Source organism: Gadus morhua, chromosome 22 (genome assembly GCF_902167405.1).
Source record: "Gadus morhua chromosome 22, gadMor3.0, whole genome shotgun sequence".
Taxonomy (NCBI): Eukaryota; Metazoa; Chordata; class Actinopteri; order Gadiformes; family Gadidae; genus Gadus; species Gadus morhua.
This window is the reverse complement of record NC_044069.1, coordinates 5604035-5625340: the sequence shown is the minus strand read 5'-3', so window position 1 is coordinate 5625340 and position 21306 is coordinate 5604035. Positions and strand designations below refer to the sequence as shown.

The 21306-nt window shown below is 46.7% G+C and overlaps 1 protein-coding gene across 4 annotated transcripts; it reads right to left on the bottom strand.

Annotated features, from left to right (window-relative positions):
- Positions 1–2918: 2918 nt before the first annotated feature.
- On the bottom strand, positions 2919–20705 carry clspn (claspin). 4 transcript variants are annotated; one of them, XM_030347490.1, is made up of 24 exons: positions 20412–20705; positions 19318–19435; positions 18255–18691; positions 17598–17744; positions 17046–17120; positions 16517–16589; positions 16012–16114; positions 14891–15504; positions 13829–14017; positions 12681–12853; positions 11953–12131; positions 11527–11579; positions 11056–11246; positions 9880–10396; positions 9598–9652; positions 9338–9434; positions 8966–9090; positions 8369–8530; positions 7820–7941; positions 6851–6978; positions 6092–6227; positions 5501–5580; positions 4477–4632; positions 2919–3875 (listed from the first exon to the last, which is right to left on the bottom strand). In XM_030347490.1, the coding sequence occupies exons 1-24, from the start codon at positions 20433–20435 to the stop codon at positions 3750–3752; spliced, it is 4080 nt and encodes a 1359-aa protein (XP_030203350.1). In that variant the 5' UTR covers positions 20436–20705; the 3' UTR covers positions 2919–3749. The 4 variants fall into 4 exon arrangements, with proteins under 4 accessions (XP_030203350.1, XP_030203349.1, XP_030203347.1 ...); XM_030347489.1 differs by having other exon boundaries at positions 4477–4635; positions 20412–20704; XM_030347487.1 differs by having other exon boundaries at positions 4477–4635; positions 11056–11249; positions 20412–20703.
- Between the last annotated feature and the right edge of the window lie 601 nt (positions 20706–21306).

Below are 21306 nucleotides of genomic sequence, written 5' to 3'. Positions count from 1 at the left end.
AGAGAGAGAGAGAGAGACAGAGAGAGACAGAGAGAGAGACAGAGAGAGAGACAGAGAGGGAGAGGGAGAGAGAGAGAGACACACACACAGATAGTGACACAAAGAGACACTGAAAGAGATAGCATCAGAGAGAGACATAAAAAGAGAGACTCTTAACTGAGAAAGAGCGAGAGACATAGCATGAGAGAGAGTGAGAGAGAGACATAGCATGAGAGAGCGAGCAATAAAGACAGAGAGTGAGAGAGAGAGATATAGCGAGAGAGAAACAGAGATATAGCATCAGAGAGAGAGAGAGACAGCAAGAGAGAGAGAGAGACAGACAGATAGCATCAGAGAGCGATATAGCGAGAGAGAGAATGAGACAGAGACATAGCATTAGAGAGAGAGATTGTAATTTTTATAATATCGCACACTTTACTTTTTAAAGTACTTTTATAGTTTAACATTTGGTATGCATAGATATTTTGTATTTAAGGGTTCATACTTATTATTATTATAATATATACCTTACCTTTTCACTTTTTATTTTATAACGCTTTTTATTTTATTGTTCACCTGCTTTGGCAATGCAAATGTATATTACTCAAGCCAATAAAGCTTTTTTTAATTGAATTGAAAATTGAATTTAATTGAATTCAATTTAATTAAAATTGAGACAGAGAGAGAGAGAGAGAGACAGCGAGAGAGAGAGACATAGACATAGCATCAGAGAGAGAGACAGAGACAGAGACAGAGACAGAGAGAGAGAGAGAGAGAGAGCGAGAGAGAGAGAGAGAGAGAGAGAGAGCCAGCCAGCATGCCTCACCTAGTGAACATAAAGACCTTGTTTTGAGTCAAGCTTGCCCCGTGGCTTGTGACCCACTTCTGCGCTCACACCAGACTCTGCTGTGACAGGGGCCCCACGGGGCCCGACAACACCCACTGGCCCTTCTGTCAGATGCCCCCCCCCCACATACACACACACACATCTGTACTGGGGAGATATTAAATAGATGTAATGCAGCCCCGGTTGACCCCCAGCCAAAACTAGCACACACACACTCTCTCTCTCTCTCTCTCTCAGTGATGATCCAGTAGGACAACGCTCCGGAAACTAGGGGAATTTGAGTTAATAGGCAAAAGATAGTACACACACACACACACACACACACACACACATACACACACACACACACACTAAGGTGGGTCTCTACTGACCCAACTAGTAGCCCCCCCCCCCCCCTCTGCACCGAGCACAGGGGCCTGGGTTCTGGGTTCTCCGTTTTTGGCCCTAGGTTCTCTGTTCTTGGCCCTCGGTTCTGTGTGAGTGGCTCTAAGTTCTGTGCTCTTGGCCCTGGGTTCTGTGTTAATGGCCCTGGGTTCTCTGTTAGTGGCTCTAGGTTCTGTGTTAATGGCCCTCGGTTCTCTGTTAGTGGCCCTAGGTTCTATGTTAATGGCCCTCGGTTCTCTGTTAGTGGCCCTAGGTTCTATGTTAATGGCCCTAGGTTCTGGGTTAACGGCCCTCGGTTTATGCTTAGTGTCCTTATATAAACCTCAGCAGAGAAAAGAAGGTACAGAGTAGGGAACTGGGAAAGGGACGTCAACATCAGAACAAGAGAGACAGACAAACAGATCTAGAAGAGACTGACAGATAGTGAGACGGCATGACAGAGAGGAGGGAGAGACAGAAAGAATGAGATCACAAGACAGAAGGGATGGATCTCGTCTTCCTTTTGGTGCTTCGGGCGATGGAAATGCATGTTTTTCCAAGGCAATGAATCCCTTTGAATCTTGAGAGACAGGGAAGAGAGGAGAGGACAAAATCGAGTCAAGGTCCTATTGAGAAACAGACAAAGAGAGACAGACAGACAGGGAGAGAGGGAGAGCGGGGGACGGAGAGAGAAAGAGAGAGAGAAGAAAGAGTGCAGGGCGCGATCCTGCAGAGATCCATTTAAAGGTTACGAGTGACTAAGCAACACCCGGACCAAGGCAGTCTGCCACCGTGCCCTTGGGCCAGGGGGGGGGGGGGACTTAAGCTATAGCTGGCGCCCGCGCCGGGACCTCCAACACCCCAGCGCTCGTGGCCATCGGCCCCTAATGATGTGTAATGTGGGGGGGCCCCTACTGTGCCCCGATACGTCACCCCAGGACCCGCATCTAATCACCGGGGCCACTAATGAGATGGAGCCAAAGATGAAAGGCCTCGTTAGAAGTGGCTCTCCTAACGAGGCCCTATTATTAACCGCTTATCAATTCATTAGACTCTAAACTGCAATTAAGTTTCGACCAGGATGGAGTGAGGGGCGAACTCCGGAGATGTCCGCTCGGAGCGGTTCTGAGACGGTTCCCGAGGAGGTGAGACGTCGTCGACGATCGTAATGTCGGGCAATTAGGTGAACATTTAGCGCCAATTTCATCCAAAGTGACTTACAAGTGCAGGCAAATCATGAGAATGTGCTGCTGTACATCTCTGAAGACTGGACATGGGAGTAATGTAATAGTCGCCACAATAGTGGAAAGACATTAAATGTTTATTTTTTTCGTTGTCGAATTCAGTAATTTACATTTTGTAGTTTCTCATGTTTTATCGTCTCACGTCTTGTTCATTGATTGATCTATTCTGGCCTTGCCTTTCTGACTACAGAAATGTTATGTTCCATTATTGTGCATCTATATTTTCAATAGTCAATGAATTATTAATTATATATACAATATACTGCCTAGCATCTAGTTGACTCAATTGTTTATTATTCCGAAGTACTATGGTCCTTCTGCGGAAAACAGTCTGGACGTGCCAGTAAGTGAATCTCTGTAGCGATGTCATTTGATTAACGACCCTTTATAAAAGCTTTAGTAACCCCTTTAGAGCAAACACAATCTCTTGTTTGTCTGTGAATTAGTTTCCCCTCTTATCTGTAGACCAAAGCAAAACAAATGTCCCATTTCTTAAAATACACTTTTATTTACATCGTAGAACAATTACATAAAATCTTACAAGCTCCAGGATATTAGAAAAATCATACACAAAAGTTACGAAAGTCCTTTATACATTTTTAAAAAAACAATTAATCCGGGTTCCATTCTGAATGGCCCCGTTGACTCTAACACACACACACACACACACACACACACACACACACACACACACACACACACACACACACACACACACACACACATTAAATAGAGCTAGTTTGTTGTCTGCGAGATAAGTAGGAACTTTGTTTTTCCCGTTGCTCGTGTAATCTTAACGGCCGTCAGTAATCTGCTGAGGAGTGCGGTACAAAGAGTTGTATTTGTTTGTGATTCTGATGTCCGTCTCCCGGCAACACACAAGTAAACACAACACTTTAGAGTCCCTAGACGAATGAGGAAATTCCTGCCGATGCTATAAAAACTCCAAAAAAAATTATAGCGGGACAGATTGTGCTCCAAGTTGACCAATTTCTGAAAATATCCCCTGATCTGGCAAATCCCCAAGCAAGACCACCAGCTTTCAGATCGGCTCCCCTCTACCTACCCTCTCTCCCTCCCCATCTCCACCCTCACCCAGGAGTCCATGTAGTGGTGGTGGTGGTTCGTTATAATTAAGCCTCACATCATGTGTATGATGATGACGTTGCGCAATTGAAAGCTAGCAGTTAGCCGCTAGCATTCAGCCGCTAGAAGCCAATCAGCAGCTGGCTGCTAGCAGCCAATCAGAAGCCTAGACCCCAACCGAGTGGCGGCAGGTCCGGACTGGGAGAAGATGGTTTACGGTTGCGGGGTTCTCAGCGCTCCAGGAAGTTGAAGATGCTCCGCGGGGCCCCGGAGGACGAGTTGGGGGCCGCGGGCTGACCGGGTCGGCACACCCTCTTGGAGGCGGGGTTAGTGGTCTCTGTGGGCCCCCGCTTCACCTGGAGAACACCCCCAGAAAAACACTGCTGTCAGATAGGTGTTGCATCAACTCCAGGTGGGCGTCAGTATGGTGGTGCTGGAGGCTGAGGCCGTTCTACACCACATGATTAGGGTAGTTACATTGGTTTTGCTATCGCTATGCAAAACCTATACACTATGGACAAAACCTTCTTCTTGACAAATATGATTAGGATTGCTTTTCATCATTCCCGAGACTAGAATGATGAAACGCAATTCCTAAGACACATTAAAATATTTTTCTATAGCGTAAAGGTTTTGCAGAGCAATAGCAAAACCTATGGAAATGTCATTACCAGTGATCGCAGACAAGAAAAACTGAAATCCTTTAATTGAACCATCAGGCTACATCAACTGCTGTCTTTTAGTTTACAAATTAATGACATATTTCTGTATCCATTTTGATTGACAGTAGTGACAGGTTTCATTGAGACTGGCACAGAAAAAGGTTGCTCTGTTACAGTACTTCATAGGGCAGTTCAGCGTCCGTTGGGTTTGTTGGGCTTTGTCGCCCCCTAGTGTCACATCCTCAACATTACACCCGTTGCCATTAAAACCAACGGTGTGAGTGTTCCACCTCACCTGTTTCTTGGGGGCGCTGGAGGAGTCCTTCTCGGGGGACAGAGTCTGGAAGAGGAAGCCCCGGGTGCTGCGGGGGGCCAGGGGGTTCCCGTCGGAGATGGAGGCCAGCTTCTGGAGCACCGAGCGGGGCTGGCTCAGCAGGGAGCCTCGCCTCACCTGCTGGGGGGGGGGGGGGGGCACAGGGGTCAAAGGGTCAGAGAGAGGACAGAGAGGACCAGGTCGGGTCAGAGCCAGGAGAGGCTGGACTAGATCCCCTCAGAGTCTGACTTTGATTTCATTGGTGTGATTCACACTCATTGGGCCATCAGTTACAGGTTGTGGTTTTAGTCAACTTTTATAAACCCCCATCGGTGGCCATTGGTTATAGATGGGGCGGATACGGGTTATGTGAAGCGCTACATGGTAGGGGTGGGAATCTCTTGGCGCCTCACGGTTTCGATTATGAGGTCAACGATTCGATTCTAAAATGATTATCGATGCAACACATTTTTTTATGTACATTTCCATGCGTGATTTTCAAAAATATATCTATTTATCAGAGTTCGCTACTCAGTTTGCTAATCACTTCCTTCTTTTGTGATGATCATTAAAGATATCAACAGATGAATTAACTTATGTATTATTTTATTAGAGAAAAAGCTTTTACCACAAATATGTCTTTCTATGAACAATTCAATAAGCAATGCAGCTTGCATTACAAAACAATATGGAAGCATGTAAAAAATAGGGTTCCGTTTTATTTTCTTTACTTTATTTTCTATGTCATTAAAGAAAAGGCTGCTCTTGAATTAGAAGGAGTTCTTGTGGCTGGCTGTGAGTTTGCGTGCATGCTATGCGTAGTCTGAATCGCAATCGTGCCAAGACAAATCAGATTGGCCAATACACACTGAAGATAAATTAAATAATTTCAAAATTACTGAAAGACAAAATCGTTCTAGAGAGAATCGCGATGCATCGAAGAATCGATCATTTTCCTTTTTACTACATAGTGACTGTTGGGGGGGGGGGGGGGGGTGTCTCTCACCTGGCCAGGCTGGCAGGGTTTCTGGAAAGGGTTCATACAAGACGAGGTCTTGTTCTCCATGGCAGATACCACGGGCGTTTCTGGAGAGAGAGATCGAACATAGATTAACGCACGGTTAGAAAACATTTGGAGGAGAAAGCAGACATGACCCTTGTTTGATCAAAAGAAAAAATAATGCAGATAATGGAAGCACCTCTATGCATATATACGTCAAACATTTCCTTATTTTCCCATGAATGGACTAGATTGGACTTACATGGTAAAATATTTTTTGCTTATAATTTCCATAAAGAAAAAGGTAATTAACCTTTTGACTAAATTAAAGTCAATGGTAAAAGGGTTGACTCCCATGTATAAAATAAAACACTACTCATGATAATGAACTTCACTCATAAAGCACTCGTCATCCAAGCAATCTGAAGCACTAATCCAAGATCAGTAGGGGATGAAGGCATCGGTACCGAGGACTCAGACATCTGCCCTTTCCCGGTAGACCCCACCCCGGATCTCCACGCCAATCAAATTACGATAAATATGCAAACGAGCCGGTGAGTGAGCGGACCAATCGGAGGGGGATTAAGCGGCGCTGACCTTTCCTCTGCAGCGTCTTGGCGGTGACCTTCTTGGCCAGCTTCATGAACTGACTGTCCTCCTCCCCCAGGTCCTCCTCCTCCTCCTCCTCCTCAGCGTCCCGCACCGAGGGGCCCTTCTGGCCCTTCTGCTCAGACTGACCACAACCGCGGCGGGTTAATGCACATCGTCAGCGCTCCATGCTATGGCTACGCACACGGCTGTGTTAGCATCATCCCACAGCTGCACGGACGGGTTAGCATGATGCTACAGCCACATGGATGTGCTGGCAGTGGCATCCTTCCGTCACTGATTGCATGCCATGGCTACGCGTATGCATTAATGCCATGCTACGGCTAAAGACATGCTACTGCGACATGCCTGTGCTAGCATCTAGCTACAGCCATAAGTATGCATTTAGCATCATGCTACAGCCAAATGCAGGCATTAGCATCATGCTAAAACCCCATGGATGTGTTAGCAACATGCTACAGCCACATGTGTGTGTTAGCATCGTGCTGCATCCACATGTGTGTGTTAGCATCGTGCTACAGCCACATGCAGGCATTAGCATCATGCTACAGCAACATGCATGCAGTAGCATCACGCTACATCCACAAGAATGTTAACAGTCCGTGTTCCAACCACATGCTACGGCTCCATGGATGCATTAGCGTCGGGGTAACCAATCATCAGAGGACGATAGAAAATGCTTACATTGCAACAAAAGACTGAATTAATTTATGTAACAGTGGGGCTTCAATGAGACGCAACACACACCTGCTCCCTGAGCCACTGGTCCCTCTCCAGTCGCTCCTTCCTGCGCTGCAACTCAGACAGGTCCACGTCTTCATCCTCCTCCTCTTCCTCCCCGTCTCCGCCCATCCGGTCCAGGTTGAAGCCGTCGTCTGTTGGCGAGCAGAGAGAACCAGACGTGTGCTTAGAGAAGGAGCTCTTGGCCCGTGGAGGAACCCCTGGTCCAACTCCATGCTGGAGCCCACCACCGTGTCCATCTGGGAGGTCTCGGTGAGAGGGGCTGATCGTTCCAACATCTCACCGTTCTATTTAGCTTCGTGGGCGCCATGAGTCGATTCAACGTTTGAAAAGGTTTCTAATGAAGCTGATGGAATTAACATTAAAGGACTAAAGTAAAGGATTCTTGTAACCTGCGATCGATTTAGTCATAGAAGAAAGGAATTACGAGACGATTCTTACGAGATCCTTTTTCTCTTACACCTAGTTTCTTTTTATGTTAAAAACACCCGACGGATTGTTTTCTAAACTACTAAATGCAAAAGCGTGATACTCCCAGAGCAGAGTACGAAGGCGTAATAAATCACCCCTTTAACAAACGTCACCCCGGATGAAACCATAGCATCTCCTGCACGTCTCCGCGCTGACCCGTGAAACCAGGCCTAAAAAAAAAAAAAGTTTGGTTCCTGTTGGTTGTCAGTTGAGGTCATGAGTAGGTAGGGAATTTATTTTATTTTTTCCAGCGGCAGCGAATGATAGGTAGGTTGTTTTCATTTAAAAACGAGAGAATGCGCTCATCCTTGTATAGAATGAAGAGGAGCTGTACAAAAACGTTATTATAGTTCGCATAAAGAAAAATAAAAAAAACGAATATTTGTATTTATTTGTTTAAAGCTCATAAAGTAATTTGGGTCGCACATAAATTGACAGGGTCGGTCGGAAACCGGAACCAAACAAAAACATTTTTTTAGGCCCCATCAGAGCAGCGCGTCGTACCGGCGTTCTTCCAGCGGAAGCGGCGTTCCCGCCCGGGCCCGTCGGAGTGCAGGTCCCCGTCCGCCAGGTAGCGCTCCTGGTACAGACGCAGACGCCGCTTATCGTCGTCCATCACCTGCTTCCTGTGGGGGGGGGGGGGGGGGGGGCAAGGGGGACCGGGTTACCAGGGCAACCCAACAGCTAGACATGGTGGTCCAATTTTGGGGGGGGGGGGGTTTCAATTGACATTTGAAATACAAAAGTGACATTTGAAATACAAAAATAAATATATATAAGATGTAAAGTTTTAAAATAAGGGCCTTTCTATACTTTTTGGGGATCACACTGGACTTAATTATCACATTTATTTGAACACTTAAAAAATGATTGTGCAGAATTAAAAAATGATTGTGCAGAATTATTAAAAAAGAAAAAAGAAAACGGATCTGCGGACTATATTTCGGACGCAGGACTTGATTCGTTTGCCTAGAGCAGCCGAACACAGACGGGCGATCCCGGTCCAACACGTGGACCAGGTCCTCAACACGGGGACCCACCGCCCGTACTCACATGTGGATCTTGTTGACCTGGTCCTGCAGCTCTTCGTCGGAGGGCAGCTCGTCCAGCAGCTCCTCCTCTTCGTACTCGCTGTCCCCGCCGCCGTCCTCGTCCTCGCTGCCCACGTCGCTCCCCGACAGCTCCGCCTCCGAGTCCACGTACTGGGCCAGGCGCCTGGGCCAAAGAGAGGGCGGGGTCAACGAGGGTGAACAATAAGTACATTGGTCAAGAGGAAGAGAAAGAGTAATATATCTCTGTACAGCACAGACGTTCATACAAACAAGGGCCAAGCACTAACAATCTCTAGGTTAACCCGTTCCCCGTACGCAACAAATATAGCTAGGTTAAGATGCCAAGCACTATTTCTTTCTGTAGAGTTCAACAGAATTTGAGTCCCTCTGGACTATGGCAGCCTTGCGACAGGTCAAAGGTCGGCGGGCCAACCACGACGGCTCCATAACGCTACGACACGTCAAGAACATGCCTCTATCGGGTGATATGTTGCTTATCAAGAGTGAACTTGAACTAACAAGGAAAGAAAATAATAAAAACTCGCATTAAGGGAGTTGAGGAGGAATTCAAACTTCCAACCACGCCGCCTCTACTTACATTTTCTTCTTCTTCTTCTTCCTCGGCTCCTCCCGATTAGACGGAAACAGAGCCTGCATCTCTTCCTCCTCCACCTCCTTATCCTCCTCCTCACCGTCGTCCTCTTTGTCTTCATCTCCGTCCTCCTGGAAAGAAGTGGCACAACAATTTAAGACGAGGTCAACTCGTTGTTGCGTAACCGATGGAAACAAAACCCCAGAGGCAACCAACAGCACAAAGACAAATAACTGAGGAAACACACTGCTCTAAAAATAAACTTTATTAATATTAATATGAAGAATACGATTAATAAATACGTGAACATTAAGGGCTTTTATTCCAGTGGACTGGATTCTAAACTAAACCAATCACATTGAATCGTGGGTGACTCACATCTTCACTCTGGCTGCCAACATCAGAGAGGAGTCTGAATTCACAGTCTTCCTCATCCTCCTCCTCCTCCTCTTCTTCCACTACAGGCTTCTTCTTACTGAAGAGGGGAGATTCATCCCATTGTGACACATTAAGACAGTGGAATCAATAACGTTCACCTCAAAGTACTGTTAATGTAGTGACAAAACACACTCGTAAGAAATATAACCAATTGAATAAGGAGTAAAGAAAGGCAACAGCAATGTGTGTACGGTAAATACCTGCTGTCAGATGCTGAATGCATCTTGGGACTGGGCAGAGACGGCATAGAGTCCTCTGAACAACGTGGGAAGAGGTGAAAACAAAGATTAATATTTAGATGCACCAAAACAATCCATCTTCAAGCAGGGCTAAAACAATGGAATAACTAAACAAACTTTATACGTAAGCATACTATGACTTGTTAACTACATTAGAGAACATAAGACTCACACAACCTCCAATTGCATTAGGAAGAATTATTCAAGCACCCACAAGTCCTAGAAGAGCCCAGCCTTCCTCACCTTGATCAGGGAACTTCCTAGACCCGAAGCCCATCAGCTGGTCCATGGTTTCCAGCTCGGCCTCTCCATCCTCCTCCCCCCCCTGAGCCTGTGTTGAGGGGAAGGCCCCGGAGCACAGCCCCAGCAGCTCATCCTCCTGGCTCTGCCCCCCACCTCGGCTGTCCCTGGTGGAGCCGGCGCTGCCCTCCATCCCTCCACCACCACCACATTCCCGCCCCCCAGTGAAGGCCCCGGAGCAGAGCCCCAGCAGCTCGCCCATGTTGGCGTCCATGGCGTTCTCGTCCAGGCTGTCCAGGATCAGCTGCCTCTTGTGGTGCGCGGGCCCCCCCGTTCGGGGCCCCACGTTCAGGTAGCCGTCGGCGTCCAGGAGCTGGGAGTGGGTGTCGTCCTCCAGGCTGAAGCGGCCCCGCGGGGCCCCCAGGGGCCCGGAGTCCCCCCCGGGGGAGGAGGGGGCGTACAGGTCCTGGGAGTCCTCCACGGGCAGCGAGAGGGAGGGCTCCGACATCTTCCCTGAGCTCTGTCGGGGAACGTGGACGCGTTTAGGTGGATGCCCCCCGTATGAAGAAATTAGAGCCCGACCGATACGATACAAATATTTGGTGATTTGATATTCCGATATGCATTTAAAAAATAAATTCCAGAAACGCGTAACAAAGCGCGTAAACAGATTTCCCTAACATTGTTTCTTTGTAGTTATTTATGAGTCCTCACTAAAATAATAAGGTAATGCAGTTTAAAAATAAACTTTATTTTATTCTTTTATTGTCACGACAGAAAAGTCAAAATCAAAAATTATTAAAGTCCTGATAATTAAAATGTATAAAAATACAAAATTAAGATATGAAACCCAAAGTGCTTTGAATAAAAACAACCAAAATAAATAAATAAACATATTTTTTTAAACATGGAAATGCCTAATATCGGCTCTAGAAGACATTACTGCAGCTGGATGTCATTAAGGATCAGCTCGTCGCACATTGGGGATCGAACCCAGAACCTTTTTGTAGGGGAGTCAGCCACCATAACCACTAGAACAACTTCAACATAAAAATATATACAAGCCATCTAATGCTTCCTACAATACCCTGAGCATTCATTCCTAGCTTGGTTCGACCCTGTTGGGAATCGAACCCCCAACCCTGTCAGTGCCGATACCCGGCTCATCGCTGGCCTTACCTTGGAGGCGGAGCCTAGGAAGTTGGGCCTGAAGAAGCAGGGAGAGGGGGAGCGGAAGAGGGCGGAGTTGACCCCGCCCCTTCCTGTGGACCGCTGGTGACTGACAGGCTGGTAGGAGGGGATCATGGAGCCCAGCAGCTCGAAGCTGCTGTTGTGACTGTTGTCCTTGGCCAGGGATAGAGAGTCCTCCTCTTCTGATGCAGAGAGAGAGGGAGGGAATAAGAAACAAGACACATGGGATTCATTAGGCTTCAGAACTGAATCACAGCTCTCGAGGGACTGCTGAAGAATGGGCCCCTTGTTTTAATTAGCCAGACACAGACTGAGCTGAAAACATGTCGGACGGTGAAAGACAAAAACTCTTAACGAGGGAATAAAAACTAAAATCCATTGAACTAATTGTTGTCGTGACAAAGAAAACGACAACATTAAGGGATGGAAGTTATGACTCTCCGGATGAGATGTACTTACCCATTTTAGCATCGCCGTCTGGGCCTGAAGGAGCCGTCTTCCTGACCCCGTCCCTGGATCAAATCAAAACAAGACAACCAATCGGTCTTCAGTACCGTATTCCTGCTTACATGGAAATGAAATACCATCTGGTACACAAAACACACATCCTATACACGGTTATACAGCTGTCACACAACTTCCATTTATGTAAAAAACTATTCAAGGCTCTTGAAACATCAGTTAAAGACAAACCTATCCATGCAGATGCATCTTAACGGACTAGTTGACTAGTGCGTTGTAAAACCATTACAAGTTTTGTTTGGTTAGGTAAATACTGGTCAACTTTTTGCGAATTTCTGACTTTCGTCCTCGAGTCGTGTTGAATCCCTTTCTATAAACCCACGCCTCTTGGCGAGATCAAAGCCCAGACAGAGTGGGACGTACATGCGAGAGCAGGAGTTGCCAGCGAACAGCATGAGGGAACCGTCTCCATTCATGAGCTCCCTGATGGAGGAAGAGGGCTTGAACGCCGCAGGCGACGGGCTTCTGATGCTGGGAGCCACGCTGCCATCATCCTCGTCCTCGTCCTCGTCCCCTCCTCCTCCGAGCAGGTCGTCCACCCCCTGGGGAGGTACAGGTGGTTGAACACACTGGGGAGAGTAGCGGTCGTACCGAAGGATGGGGGAGCTAACCAACGTTGACACTGAGGCTATTGTGGTAATGTAATTGACATTTGATTATGTTACATCCGCACTCGATCACTTTCTGCCAGTGCTGTCAGCGGCCGTTTTTTAAAATGGGAAGACTTCCCATGCCTCGATCCCTGTTGTATCCTACATTTATCTGCATGTACGTACGTACATCGATAAATTGCCATCTTATTGCGGTCCGATCTTATGTTGTCGTATTGCTGACACCAAACTGAGTTTGAGCATTCTGTACCAAGATTATTTATACTATTATTGGATTTTAGTTAAAAAGACGAAATGCAACCTTCCCAACTAACAAATAATTAAAACAATGCATTGTTACATGCATAGTATTTCCTCTACGCTTCCCATTTAAGGAGAGGTGGATATCGCAAAAAATAATAATTGTAAATGTCAATATCAATATCATAATAATGGTAAATCGAACCTCAATTTATGAAAAGGATCCCACTCAACACTCACCTCTGCTTCTGAGTCGTCAGTCATCTCCTCTTCCTCCTCCTCCTCCTCTTCGTCTCCCTCTCCACACTCCTCGTTGTCAAGGCGATGGAGGGCGGCCTTGCGGACCCTCTCTTCCTGTCGGCGCAGTGCCATGGCCTGCTGCAGTCTCTGCTTCAGACCGCTCAGCCTCTCTCCTGCAGAGTGGGGGGGGGAGAGCACCAACATGTTACTCCTTATAACAGTAACATGTAGCTGCTTCAAAGAGTCACATGTTACTGCCTGCTTCTTACTGTAACATGTTACTTCTTAATAGCAACATGCGAGTGCTGACCACAGCAACATGCGAGTGCTGACCACAGCAACATGCGAGTGCTTATCACAGCAACATCTGCTGCTACTCAACAGAGAATCATGTTGCTACTCAACATAGTAACATGTTGCTACTCAATAGAAGCGTTGGGAGTCATTACACTATTCCCTTCTGCCCACTGACAAAGAAAAGAGTTGCTAAACGAGTCACTGGAAAATTTATGTAATTACTCAACAGGTGGAAAGTGAAACCCAGTGTTGTCCCAAGATAACGTCTTAGTCAAGGAGCGAGCAGGGGGGTGGGGCTATTGTTAAGGCGGATGACTTAACCATACAGTGCTGGGGAAAACACTGAAACCACATTACTCAAAACACCCTCAGTGTGTGTCGAGATCGGCCAACCATTTGTAAAGGACCAGGGAGGAGAATTAAGTAGCAGCTCATGGGTTTGGTTACAGGTCATAGCCAACGCCAACATTTCCGTTTTGTGGTTAAACAAATGAGTCATTTTCTATTTCACCAAGGTAGTTTTCCGATGTCGTTAGCTTGCGAATAAATCACTCTAACCAATCACAATTGTACATCTTCGTCATTGTCACCGTGGACACTATCTACGTTTCTCAACACAGTTCTCTGATTGCATTCTTAGTGGTCAACTGTATTTATCGACCTATGGATACTTACAGAAACACAATACATATCGTATTGCCGCTCAAAAATCGTACCGTTAGGTCCCTGTCGATTCCCGTCCCAAACAGCTACAGAAAACACATGACATTATGCCTGTGGCAGCGGTTAGCTTACATCTTAGCGAGCTAACAGGTTAGCGGTTAGCGAGCTAACAGGTTAGCTCTGCTTACCGGGTTTAGCCGCCTTGGGCTCCTCGGACCCCTCCTTGATGGTGACGGTGATGGACTCGGCCTGTAGCTCCTCCTGGCCAGAGGGGGCGCTGCCCTTGCGGACGATGTTGAGCTGCACGCTGCTCTCGCCCTGCGGCCGCAGCACAGGCTTCATGTGGCGGAGGTAGCGCTCCTTCAGGGCCTCCACACCTGACGGAGGAGGACCACGGGTTTGTTGAAAACACTTTCACAAGCGCTAGTCGCCGCCCACTACCGACAAAAATCACGGCACATTTTTTTGCCGCCGTTCAGAGGCGGGGCTATATCAGTGACAAAGATGAACGTTTTAAAGACATTAACTCGATAACCCCCCTATTGGACGGTAACCATGAGTTTTTAGGATAATGATAATATGAAGTCAAATAGCCCTCTACAGTTTAAGCGCATTGTATTGCATGATGACGATGGCCGGTAACAGCGTAATTCATGTGACCGGTCATCGTCAGTTCATCAAGATTTGGATCAGGGTCGGTCCACATCACTGATAATGTATCCCACTTACATTGCTATTCAGGGGGGGGCTTAGGGTTTGGTTTTCCTTTGCAGTGAAGAGTCAGGCCTTCCAGGGAGCTTCACTTCTAAGTGATGAATTAAAAAAGTACCCCTAACCCAACTATTTTGTGTTTATGGCAATGGAAATCTTCCCAGCGTCTTGGAGTCTTGCCCCATGCAGCCTTTGACTGGAATATAATACAAACCGACCAAGCTTCTGCTCCGAGTGATGGCACACTAAGTTATAAATAACTCCATGCATAGAGCCATTTGGTTTGAAGTGAAGATCGTTGCATATTGATTAAACTGTTTAAGAATGAGTCAACTGCACATAACAGTAAAGAAATGATGGATCTGTGTTTAGCAATGTGGAGTGCTCAGACATTCCTTCACCAGGCGAATAAATATTTGATCACAAATATTGCAAGGCTCGCCAAATTGTAACCTAAATGACAGCATCATTATATCCAGTGCTGTACTACAGCAGTAGCATAGCCCTGCGGCCGTGGCCGTAACTCTGGGTCTCCTTACCAGGGTTGGGTGCAGGGGGCTCCAGGTCCACAAACAGCCCATTGTCCGCACACAGTTTGGGGACAGGAGGGGGGTCCATCCCCAGCTCTCTCAGCCGAGCCAGCCTGTCCTTCTTGGGCTTCAGCTTGAGGCCGGGCGCCTGAGACGCTGAGAGGACTCCAGCGCCCTCACCAACACCCACGCACGCATCCGACCGGGGCGCTATAGCCGGCTCATTGGCCCCAGGGAGAGCCTCTGCTCGCTGGGGTTGAGGACCAGGCGAGGCCGGAGTCTGGTGCGGCCCTGTGTCAGCGCCGCGTCCACCCTCTGCCCTGTCCAGCTCTGAAGGCAGAGCTTCTGGGTCTTGGCTGTCTGTGGTCGGTGACTCCTGGAGGCTCTCTGAGAGGAAGAGCATGGGCCCGGAGTCCTGGTCCTGAGGTAGGGTGGACGGTGCCTCGGTGGGTCCCTGGCTGAGGCTGTCCTGCTGGGGGGAGGAGGTCGCGGCGGGATGAGGTAGGGCCTGGGGCTGGCTGGAGCCAAGGTCCAGAGCAGGGGGGGGGTCCTGGGGCTCGCTGGCCGGGACACGAGGTGGGGCTGGGGTCGCCTCGAATATCATCTTCTGATACTTGGAAGATCTAACAGAGAAACAACGATGGACGGTTAGAGTGTGGTTCATGAAATGGTTATACGTTCCTGCGCGTTTTGACCAGGTGTATATCCCAGGGCATCTTCCATAACCTTTCCGCGGTCACACAGGTTTACATTGCACAACATGAACCGTCAGTAACAGCCACTACGCCTCACACAGCCAGCCTGAATCAAGCCAAAGGAGAACGCTAAACCTCATCAGTTTGGCACACGATGGAGACTTGATTGACAGATTCAACACCACCATTGAATGATTTCAGTTGACGCTGCCAGAGAAACTACCCCAGAAGAAACTCTACATTCCTGCATACATCAAGTACCGCTATTAATTACAACGACAAAAGAAATAAGTTTAGAAATTTACCGCGTCTCAATGTTTTTTCTAAAATGCTTTTCCCCCCCCATGATGTTCAAATTTTTATAATGTGTCTAGGAACCCTGTGTCGACATGTCTTAACGAGGGATAAAAAAAAGACGCTGAATGAATGGATTACTTGAGCAGGGCCATGGCGGGCCCCTCGGGTCGGGCTCTCCTCTTGAAGAAGTCGTTGATGCTCTTGGGCTGGGGGATGTGGTAGGGCAGACCCAGGGAGGACTCTGTGGGTGGCAGGGCAACACGTCACAGGGTGAGGGGGGAGTTATCGACCCTCCACAGCACAGAGGAGGACCATTTAAAGAGCCATGTTTAACAGATATTGATCGTGTCAATCAGAAGGAAATCCCCAAAAGTATCTGTTTATTGATTACAACCCCCACCTTTTTGATCTATCATCAATCTTAGCATTTTATTATGGGAAATGCTGTGGCATTCAAAATGTGGCCTCTATAAATCCCTGACGCAATATACATGGAACACCAAGAATTATAAAAAGTAATGTTTAATTATTTTGTATGCATGCACGTTTTTTTAACTCGAACTGCATCAACAAAATGTGCACTAAGAACTTAAACTTCTAGGTCTCTTGACAGACCCAACAGTTAGATAAAAATCAAACTCACCTCTGACCAGCCTCTGAGTCTCACTGTGGATCTGCTTCATAGCTTCCTTGCTAGCGCGGGCAGCCTTCCTCTCCTACCAACACAGAGAAGGGTTAGCAGAATGCTAACGATACACTGCGTCAAACAACACATGGGACAGTACCCAAAACAGAGAAGGGTTGGCCAAATGCTAACGGCACACTGCATTCAAATAACACATGGGACCGCATCAAAGTAAGAAAGTTTAGCACAATGCTAATACGAGTGCCTTTACATCCACAACACATGCACGGCCAGCTCTTAAGGAGCTGTTAAGATTGAACCGTTTTTTTTGGCTCCAGGGGGGCACTTCAATACAGGATGGAGCTAGAGACTTAGGACCAGCAACTCGCCTGTGGCTGTGGCCTTTTGACACTTTGCATTTCGAATACTTTTGTCTCTGGTTTTGTAAGCTGGGTGTCGCCAACCACAGCCACATATCAAATGATGTGATTCACACGGGAGGGGTGGTGCCTCCACCCAACCACCCCCACTGCAAAGTGTCACATACCACACGCTGGGGCTTCTCCGACGGCTCTTCCTCCTCGTCTTCCTCCCCCTCACCTTCAGCGTTGAAGAGGGGTTCCTGAAAGAGAAACCACACAGCTCACTGACACGGCCTAACGCAGATCAATTTGATGCCACGTGACACGGTGAACTAAATATCTACAAGAATACATCAGCATCCGCCTCCTGTTTAAACATCCAAGATTCTTGTGTACACAAAAGTATAGTAAGCCTTTTTATACCACCCATCTAAATTAAATGTATCAATACAAGGAAAATGTGAAAAAGAACATACGGTGATATAATAATCTCAATGGATCATACATTTACCATTTTGTCCTCTACCATTTAGTAATTTAGCAATTTAGCAGATGATTTTATCAAACGCTACTTTAGTTCAAACAGATTCACGTCATCATTGATCAGGGAGGGTTAGATATGCCTGCAGGTGGAAATTGTTCATTTTATCAAAGAACCCCTGTACTGGGAGACGTACGCAGCAGACCTTCCCGAGATATATTGACATGAATCTGTTGCATCATATCCCATCGGTTACCTGGTGTTTTTTGAACTTGTGTTTAGCAGCTGCCCTGATGGCATCCAGAGATTCCTCCTCACTGTCTCCATCCAATCCGGTGTCAAACAGGTCCGTGTCTCCAAGGAGACAACCGCTGTCATTCAACGGGACAGGGGGAGGTGCATCCTGGGAAACGGAACAGATTTAGAGGGTAGAGTTGTTGATAGAACTTTGATTGGCAGGAGAGACAATTGTGTGGTGCACATTGAAATGTGTCCTTTAACAAATCGGTTAATTCGCTTTCTGTGGCCGTATGAGGCAACACAATGGTGATTGGGCCTATGGGCCACCGGTGAAGGCCCTGAGCCACTGGTATTTATAACATGACGAATGTTACAAACTGGGTGGCGATGTTGACACTCCCGCAATAATTCAAATCACTGGTGGTGATTTGGTTGCGGTGCACAACTAGTGAAGCATTACACCCTGCCGTGGTTGTTCCTCCAGAATAACCAGAGCTACCACAAACGACCCGCTCTTCAACTCACTTGTGTGTAGCGGCATACTGTTTTCTTTTTTTGATGCTCCAACAAAAATCTGTTAACCCTGTACTGTACTGTCAGGATTACTCATCCCTTACAACTGACAAGATAAATAAAGTTAGAACCGGCCAAAGGATTTAGGGTAAACAAATACCTCCTCCACTTCAAGAAACCTCTCCTTCTTGTTCTTCTTCGTCGTCTTCACCTTCTCCATGGCTTTAATGCGCTTCTCCCTCTTCTCCTTGTGCCTTTGGCTCTTCTCTCGCTTCTCTTCCTTCGATCCCACGTCCTTCTTCACCTCCTCCAACATCTCCTTCTCGGCGCCTCCTTCCCCGAGGTCGCTCTCCTCACTGTCGACAGGTGCACGTGATATCCTCCTGCCTTTCTTCTTCTTGCTCTCCTCTTTGATGTTCTGGGACTCCGCCTCCTCTTCCTTGTGCTGCTCGCCATCTGACTCAGACAGGACCAGAGCCTCCGCCATGTTCACACTGGTCTCCATATCCTCCTCTTCTTCGTCACTGTCCCGGATGGCCTTGTGACAGCGGGGTTTCCTGTGAACCACGATCTCGTCATCTCCATCACCGTCAGAATCTGGAAAAACATCAAAATGGACGATGGGTATTCAGCGGCACCTTGCCGTTAAATGACAGAGCCTGCCTTTCTTTACTAGGGTACACGGTTTTGAAAAAGACACCGGTGAATAGCAGAATGGTAGGAGGGGGTTGTTGAAATACCAAAGCACTTTAGAGTATCAATAGGACATGCCTGCCGACTGCCGTTGAGCGTTTACACTCAGCTCTACCTGCTTGTTGTATCACATAATTAACATTGTAACATAACAATGAATGATCTGGCCACACCATTGTTTATATTTGCACAAAGGGCATCAAGTGCCATTCATTCAAAAAAATATCTCCTTGTCAAGTAATCTATAAGCCAAGGGCAGGATAGACTATTGATCAGGGCGTTTGGCTGCAAGACAGCAGGTCCTGGGTTCAAAACCTCAATACATGAAGGGATGCTTCAGCAAGATGCATAACATTGGCACCACACATTGGTGCTCATTAATGACATGCATCCAAAGAAACTTACACCAAGTTGTTTTGCAGGGAACAACATTTTTTTTGGATGAATTACGAAATAGTAACAATAGCCGGAACAACTCCACAGCATCTTTCCCTGAGGTTTATCCAATATTTCCTAGAACTGTGGTTTACCTTGACATTGTTCTCCTTTGCTGCTCATCAGGGTCAACACCTCCTCTGCCGGAGAGCCCATCCCGCTGTCTGAGTCACTTTCCCCAGGCGCCTGGAGCACTGCAGATACCACTTCTGCCTGGTGGACAAAACAAAACAGGCCGTTAATATTTAACTTGAAGTACTAAGCTCTTTCACACCATGTCCCTTACTAGAGTTTTAGCCCAGGGCTCCAAATGAGACTTGTTGATCCTGTGAAGTTACCAGGTAGTATGAAAAAAATGTTCTACCAAACAGTGGTTGACAATACTTTTTCCAAATAAAATGTTTATTGCTAATTGAGTGGTAAGGATGAATTTGGCATTTGTTGGCAACTGTAGAGACAACCAACGATTCATGGAAAACGCTTTGATTATATCAGAGGCTGAAATGTTTTAAGCAAGATCTTAACCATAATAGCCATTTTATTAAATTCAAAGTAATCCTGGCTTTCCTTCAGTTATGGTGGATGCTGTGGCTTCCTTGACAAGCCAAACCATACTTTGTTGTGATTTACATGTAGGTGGCGTGGCGTTACACCACGTAGTTTAACGTTGTGGCAGGTTACTAGAATAATGTTTCACTAAATAATGTCAAGTTTTGAGTAGTTGTAGTATTAAACCCTTTGTTGAAAGTCTAGCAAGGTGGTCAAATGGTGGCTCTAGTAGCGCCAACTTCACACAATGAATCGGCGCAGGCGCAAACTCAGCTAGCGAGTACCTTGTAGCGAGCAAGTTGCGATTAGTCTTGTAAAACAATCATTAACCAGGATAAACGACCCTGTAGATCACATCCATCCATGTACGGAGCTTAAATCACTCGTTAATAAAGTTAAAACCGACCAAGAGAGCTCTGTAAACTCAGGACATAGGGGTTGTGTGTGTGCAGCTGTAGCTGTAGCTTTGGCCTCCTCGCCGACCTCAACACAACCAGACATCCAACATAACATCACCAACTAACTCTAAATGCAGTAGTTTGGCAAATACACCGATGCACAAACCCATTCCTACCTGATATATTCACTTATTTTGCCTAAATAACCCAATATTTGGCTTAGCATGTTAGCATGCGCTCACCTGCGAGGAGTGGACGAGGCTCATCTTTGTCCGCCTCTATCCGGGCTCACTGCTGGGGTAAACGAAAGCCTGGCACGACGGAGAAGACACTTCATGGACCTCAGCAGCGGACAAACTAAGTTGTCAGAGTGACTATGAAACAAAAATAGCTACTTTGTGTTGATAAATTGTCGTTCAGAGTAGTGCATGAGCCCCGGACAGTTAGTTCCTTCCTCCCGCCTGTTAGCCACTGAATAGAATTTTCAATGTTTCGCGCTCTGTGACAGCTGGGGCAACCCTCCCGCTGCCGATGTGTCACTCGACCGCGTCCCGCGTTCCTATTGGCTGGCGGGTCGACTTGGTTCGGCCCATATTTATGACGTTTTTTGTGGCGGATAATTTATGCAAGGGGAACGGCCGGTGGTTCGATGGAAAAGGCGGAATGATACATTATGAATTAATAATTGATAAATTGATTAATATATCCCACGAGCGGTCTTGGTGAGTAGGTATTCTTACAGATAGATTTGGTTGTGGCATTTTTCCTCGTTTTTTTTTATGTCATAGGGGACGCTATGTTTTCTGAGGGCTGCTTACATGTCCTATTTTCAATATGCTTGGTAAATAGTACATTTTGAGTATCTATATGATGAGAAATAGAAAATATACACTCAGCATATCTGGTGTATGTATTGTTTACGTCTGATAAATATAGTATTTTTATTTCAGTTAATTTCCTGTTACTGATACTGGATACTTAGACCTTATGATTCACAAATCAAATCATTTCTCTACTTTATTGTTTAAGAGTGGGGGATCAAATTACACACATTATTGACTGATCCCTGGCTGAAAAATACCTGAATCGTCAAATAAAATGATCATATCTATACGTTCAAATTGAGGAGAGAGTAAC